The following is a 6988-nucleotide window of genomic DNA, read 5'->3' on the forward strand; positions in this document are numbered from 1 at the left end:
TCGCCCAGACTGGAGTGCAGTGGCTGCTCCCAGCCACCGCAGCCTCGATCCGCTGGGCTCCACGATCCTTCCGCCTCAGCCTTCCGAGTAGCCAGAATTACAGGCATGCGCTACCACGCCCGGCTGATTTTTTGATTTATTGTAGAGATGAGGTCTCGAACCCACGGGCTCAGGCAATCCACTCACCTCAGCCTTCCAAAGGCACGGGATTACAGGCTGAGCCACTGAGCCCGGCTTATCCAGTCCATTTTCAATGAGCATCTGGGTTGGTTCCATGTTTTTGCTCCCGTGAATAATGCTGCCACAGACGTGTGTGCAGGTCTTTTTGGTAGAGAGATTTATGCTTCTCTGGGTATCGTCCCAGAAGTGGGATCGCTGGATTGTATGGAAGACCAGGTTTTAGTTCTATGAGAAATAGTCACGCGGCTTTCTACAAAGGTTGAACTAGCTTACGTTCCCACAGCAGTGTAGAAGCGCCCCCTTTTCTCTGCAGCCTCGCCAGCACCTGTTGTGTTTTGACTTTTTAATGACAGCCATCTTGACCGGTGGCTCGGTGAGGTGGAATCTCATTGTAGTTCAGATTTGCGTTTCTCTGATGATTACTAAGGTTGAGCATTTTCTCATCTGTCTCTTGACTGCTTGGACGTACGTCTTCCTCTGAGAAGTGTCTGTTCACACAGGCGCCTCTTTATAATGTACAGAATCTCAGAGCCAGCAAGGCGGGCAGAGCCCACCTCCAAGCTCAGACATCACTTCTGCCTCCTCTTCTGCGATTTCTTCATTTGTTTAAAAAAAGCCAGCTCAGAGCTTGCTTGGGCCAGATTGGGGTGGGTTGGGGGGTGCTGGGAGCCCCAGGATGAAGCACAGGAGAGAAGTGCTGCCTAACGCTTCCTGGAGGAGGCAGCATTTGAAAGAAGAGCCAGGGAGCAGGGAAGGGTGCTCCCAGTCAAAGTACCAGGGTATGCAAGGCCCATGGGACAGTCGTGAGATGAAGACAGACTGGGAGATAGTCAGGGGCCATGAAGCAGCCTCTCTGAGTCCAGCCTGAGAGAATGACTTGGCCCACAGACTGCTGGAAATATTTCTTTTTTTTTTTTTGAGTTGGAGTCTCACTCTGTCGCCCAGACTGGAGTGCAGTGGCCGCTCCCGGCCACCGCAGCCTCGACCTGCTGGGCTCCGGTGATCCTTCCGCCTCAGCTTTCCAAGTAGCGCTACCACACCCGGCTAATTTTTTGATTTATTGTAGAGATGAGGTCTCGCCAAGTTGTCCAGGCAGGTCTCGAACCCGCGGGCTCAGGCAATCCACTCACCTCAGCCTCCCAAGGTGCGGGATTACAGGCTGAGCCACCGAGCCCAGCCGGAAATATTTTTAAAGCCTTAATTTCCATCATTTGAAAGCGAGGAAGTGTTATTCTGAAATCCAGATTTTCGGTTTCCCTGAACGTGTTGGAAGACCAGAGCCCATGTTCCTCACGGTTGTGATTGGCGCCGTCTTGGGCCACCTCACAGACATTCTGAATCGGGAGTCCTAATTCGAAGCTCAAGGCCTTTTTTCTGGCTGGCGACTGGCCCCCAAGTGAAGGGGCTGGAAGAGACGGGAAGTGGGTAGGGGGCACCCTAGGAGGCTGGTAGGTGCTTCCCTCCCTACACACACACTCTGGGGCTCTGGGCCCCAAGCCTCCCCCAGCCCTCGGTGACTTGCCTCCGGATCCAGGGGACAGAAAGCCTGATTTTAACTCAATAAAGGGTGGAGATCACGGCCTTTCTTTTTCCTTAAAATTCCCACGCCTTTGGGAGGCTGAGGTGAGTGGATTGCCTGAGCCCGTGGGTTCGAGATCCGCCTGGGTACGTGAGACCTCATCTCTACAATCAATCAAAAATCAGCCGGGCGTGTTAGGAAGGCTGAGGCAGAAGGATCGCTGGAGCCCAGCAGGTCGGTCGAGGCTGTGGTGGCCGGGAGCGGCCACTGCACTGCAGTCTGGGAGACAGAGTGAGACTCCAACTCAATATATATATATATTAAAATATATATATATATTTATACCTGATCCCTCTCTGTCTGTTCCAGTAAACTCTCGATGGTTTGGCCTGGGGCCACTGTAAGGGTTGTCTCTGTCTTTTCTAAATGCTTATTGAGAAAAACAATCAGACCTTTCTGTGCATGAAATATTTGCTTCTAGATTTAAAAAAGAATCCCCTACACCTTTAGCCTGGCCTCAAGAACTTCCAAAGAATGCAACTGTTTCTACGATGGGGGGGCTGAATTAAATGTTCTTTGTTTTTCGAAGGCCAAATGATTCCACCACATTTGCAAAATGTTTACCGCCCCTCTAAAAAATATGGTTATATTTGCAAAACACATTAAAGAATATTTTTAAGAAATAGTGGGGGGGGTGCCAAAGCCCCCAAAGCCCGCCCCTCCCACACTCTTGGTGCAGCCATCTCCCCCGTGGTCTTGTCCCTTCCAGCCCCTTCCAGCCTCGTTGCTAGGATGTGAGGATGAAGGGAGAGCAGTGAGCTCCCCGTCCTTAGAGGCATGCAAGCAGGAGCCTGGCTTCACCAGAGATCCCCACCTGAGCCCGTGAGACCCTAAGGCAGGATAAGTGTGAGAATATCCGCTGGAGCTCAGAGTAGAAAACAGAGATGGCCTGGACACGTTTCCCTTAACACTGAAGCCTGGGGTCAGGAAGAAAGGGTTCGTTGCGGCTCCACTATTGCTGAGCATCCGAGGCAGCCACTTCTCCTTGCAGGGCCTCAGCTTCCTCATCTGTGAAATGGATAGACCCTACCCTATGGGCTTGCGTAAGCGTAGACTCCAGCGGGGGTGCTTGGAGCTGCACGTGGTCGGTAGCTGCTGGTTTATCCATCCTCCCTCCGCCCCTCCCCGCCCATCCTGCCAATCTGGGCCCCTGGTTTTCCCCCTTCTAGCTCCACCTCCATTGATTCTCCGGGCTCAACCATCACTCTCCTGGGCTCTGGATCTAGTGGGATGAAGCTGGAGGAGTGTGCTGCTCAGCATGGGAGCTATGAGATGAGGGAGATTCCCGAGGACTGGGGGAGGGGGAATGGCAGGGGGGTTTCCTGGAGGAGGCGGAACTTGAGCTGGGTCTTGAGGCTTTGATTAGGCAGTAGGGACAAGGACGTTTCAGGCTGGTCACAATGTGAGAGGGGAGTGCTTCTGGCATGCTAGGACTGAAGAGACAGTGGAGGGAAGAGGACAGGGCAGTGCTCTCCCAAGCATCGAGAAACACACAGAGTGGGGACAGTGGATGAGGAGGGACCTGGGCCACTAAGGGGTGGCCAGGGCGGGGCAGAGTCTCTGCCCGTCGTCTTAGCGCCCAGAGAGTTGCCAAGTCAGTGTGGGCACATGGGCACCACTCGCCGTTCCCGGGGTCCGGGAAGGCCTGGGGGCCAGGGAGGCGTTCCCTCTTGCTGGGCACATGGCGACCCCGGGAGGCCTGCCTGGAGGAGAGCGGCTGGCGCGCTGGAGAGAGGGCTGCAGGGTGGCTGAGTGGGAGAGGGTGGGGGAAGGTGGGGGAGGGTGGGTGAGGGTGGGTGGGTGAGGGTGGGTGGGTCCCCCAGGGTGGGGGCGGAAGGGGGGTAGAGGGGCGGGGAGCAGGCCGGCGTGGGAAGCCGGGCAACATGAGGTCGGTGGGTGGAGGGTGGAGGTCCCACAGTGGGCTGTTGGGAGGGTGGAGTGTGGGTGTGGGTGGGTGGTGTGGAGACACAGTGGCGGCCAGTGGGGAGGGCTGGGGATGGGGAGCAGGCGGGAGGGCAGATAGGGCCTGTGGGTGGGAGGGTGATGGGTGCGGGAGGGGCAGGGGCTAGAGGGAAGGCCGTCGCGCGCTGACCCCTTGTCTCCCGGCAGGACACCAGCCACACATGGGGGATTCCTGGCCCCGGAGCTCGGCCCAGGAGGCGCCAGAGCTGAACCGCCAGTGCTGGGTCCTGGGGCACTGGGTGTGACTGAGACCCCGGCCTGGCCCGGGACCTCAGGCCGCCGCTGGCACGGTCACCTGCCGCAAGACGCCGGTCTGGCACCCGGACCTCCGGCCTGTGCGCCGTGGACTCAGCTGGCTTGTGCCGGAGACACCAGACCCGCCTGCCCACCGCCGCCCAGGGCAGGCCCAAGGGATTGGGGGACACGGACACTGGCCGCTGAATGCCTGGCGCCCATGCCAGCCAGGACCTCCTCCACGTGAGACCTTGGGCAAGTTACCTGTGCCCAGAGGGGCAGAGCCCTGCAGGGCAGGGAGCGGGTTCCCGAAGAAGGGGCACGGCGCTGGCACCGCAGGGGCGTTGCACAGCAGGCACACAGCAGGGGCTCAATAAATGCTTGTTGAACCTGTCTTCTTGCGGTGTGTGGAGGCCAGTTGCTGCCTGGGCTGTGGCTGCCCCTCCAGGAGGCTGAGGTGAGAGCAGTGAGTGCCGAGGTCAGGGCGGGACGCTGGGGGATGGAGGGGGCTGGGCACAGGCCGGCAGGGCTGCTGTGGGCTCCCGAGGGCGGGCAAGGCGGGGCCAGGCAAGCGGAAAGCCCAGGGTGGGCAAGAGCCAGCCCCCAAGCCCAGCCCTGAGCCGGGAGGGTGGAGAAGCCATGTTCCTCCTGGGAGCAACACCATCGCACCTGCCCCCATGCGGACCCTTGACCCTGTGTCCAGGGGCACCGGCACCTGAAACCCCAGGTTAGATGCCCGGGAAACAGGTTCCTATTGCAGAGATGAGGGGACTTGGGGTCACGGAGACAAAGGGACTTGCCTCAGATGGCTGAGATCCTGCATGCCGAGCTGAGGTTTGAACCAGGACTCCTGGCTCCCAGCTCAGGCATCTCCCCAGAGGCCCTATCCCTTCCCAGAAGGATTTCTGGAGCTTTCCCCCAGACCGAACACACCTGTCTTCTGTAGCCGTCCATCCCTTCGGCCACCCATCACCCACAATCTGTCTCTCCGTTATCCGTCTACCCACCACCCACCCACCGTCCGCCCATAACCCGCCCCTTCATTCGTTCACCAGCCGTCCTCCCATCTATTCACCACCCCTCCCCTCGCTGCTTCCCCGCCCACCAATCCACCCTCCGTCATCCACCCTCGCGTTCCCCATCCGTCCATCCATCAGCCCTCCACCCATCCCCCCATCTTCCATCCATTCTCTGCTTATCCACCCGTCCCCCGTCTGGCGTTCATCCACCCCTCATCGTCCGTCCACCCCTCCATCCCTCCATCCCCCAGCCGTGCATTACCCGTCCGTCCATCCACCCACCCCCCCATTCTTCAGCCACCCATTGCTGCATCCGTCTGTCCACGGCTGTGATTCATCGTGCATGGACCGTGCGCCAGCCCGGCGGTAGGCCCTTGAGCTGGGATGCTGGAGCGTCCGGCGCGGGCGTCTGTTGTCGCTAAGGGCTGTGGGGCCCCACTCTGGGGCCAGACGACCTGGGTTCAGATGTCACCTCCTCCACTTGAGACCTTGGGCCAGCTACTCTGTCTCTCTGTGCTTCCGTTTCCGCCTCCATTAAATGGGACCGTCATCATGCCGGCCTCTTGAGGCTGTGGGAGGACCGCGTGAGCCGGGAGCATGCGGAACCCAGCCCGGCGTGTGGAGCGGGGCTTTGCGGGCGCGACAGTGACAGTGAGGGGAAGCTGGGCTGTGGGGTCCAAAGGCAGCGCCGGCCAGGCGGCGCGGGAGCCGGTGGCGGTCGGGGGAGCCTTCTTGGGAAAAGGCGTGTATTCCAAGACACGAAGGTGGCCAAGGCATCGGGCAGGCGAGAGCTGGCGAAGGGAGGACCTGTGGGACTTGGCGACGTCCAGAAGGCGGGTGTGGGGAGAAGCGGGTCAGGCCACCACGGGGGTGGAGCCAGGTCGGAAGGGTTGGAACCCTCGTGTCCCAAGGCGGACGCAGCGAGAGGCTGGCAGCAGGGCAGGATGTGCCCAGGTGTGCGTTCTTGAAGACCGCCCAGCCGGGCAGGGATGGAAGCAGGTGGCCCGTCTCCCTTCCTCACCCCCGCAGCTCTGTGAGAGCAGAGAGCAGGAGCCCGGCAGCGGGGAGTGGATGGGCAGGGATGGGCTGACCTGGGAGGAGGGGGACGCTGGCAATGCCTTGCAGCTATGGGGGCAGGCGGGGGGTGAGGAAGGTGGAGACATCCTGGTCCAGATGTCTTGAGTCTCAGGGCCCAGGGGACAGCCAGGTGGAGGTGTTGCTCATTCGTTCATTTGTGCATTCACTCACATGAGAGATTTGTCCATCCACGGTTCACTTGTTCGGTAAACACCGAGGACCCACCGGGTGGGGCTGGACATGGGCCTGGGAGAGGGCTTGGGGCCCAGCTGCTGAGGCCTTGACGTCAGGACAAGGAGTTCGGGGCCTGGGAATGGGCCCGGCGTGTTGACAGGAATCTGTCCTGGGCCGCCAGGTATTTGGAGCTCTCATTCTCACCGGGTGTGTTTGAAGCTGGCAAGTGGCCACAGGAGGCCCAGAAGATGGCTTTAGGAGACAAGCGGGCGAGGCTCTAATCTATTTTAATTGTTGTGTTTATGTAAACATGTATTAGAAAAAAATGTATCATGGGCACAGTAGGGCTGTGATTTCACAGGCGTTATTGCTTAGGATGAAACCAACATAGGCGTTTAAGTAAAAAGAAAGAGTCGGCTTAAAGAAAAATATCAAATAAATAATCGTGCAAGTGGAATGTGATGATAAAATGTGGGTGGCTTGAGTGAGGGCCATTGTCACGAGGGAAGGGGACGAGGTGGCAGGCTCACAGGGCCACTCGGCTTCCTGTCTCCTTTTGGGCACCTCCTGGGCAGGGGCTGAGAACAAGCTGCCTCAGTCGCACGGAACCTGCCGCGAGAAGGCTGCTGGCTAGACAAAAGCAAGCATTTCCAGGCAGGCTGGGTCGCTGAGAGCAACTGTGAGAGCTGTCTTCTTGCAGGGAGCAAATGCCACTGCCTGCCTGACTCTTGGAGGTGACAGGCGGCACTTGGCTTGGAGGCAG

The 6988-nt window shown here is 58.9% G+C and overlaps 1 protein-coding gene across 1 annotated transcript in view; it reads left to right on the top strand.

The window, feature by feature from the left end:
* GSG1L (GSG1 like) overlaps positions 1–4350 on the top strand; it is a 153308-nt gene extending 148958 nt beyond the window's left edge. The window contains exon 6 of the mRNA XM_008061177.1: positions 3869–4350. Coding sequence (XP_008059368.1) covers positions 3869–3966 — 98 coding nt within the window. The 3' untranslated portion in view covers positions 3967–4350. The remainder of the gene's footprint in view (positions 1–3868) is intronic.
* The last annotated feature ends 2638 nt before the right edge of the window (positions 4351–6988 follow it).

Source organism: Carlito syrichta, unplaced genomic scaffold (genome assembly GCF_000164805.1).
Source record: "Carlito syrichta isolate Samal-C Ts95f unplaced genomic scaffold, Tarsius_syrichta-2.0.1 Scaffold305129, whole genome shotgun sequence".
NCBI classification, from domain to species: domain Eukaryota; kingdom Metazoa; phylum Chordata; class Mammalia; order Primates; family Tarsiidae; genus Carlito; species Carlito syrichta.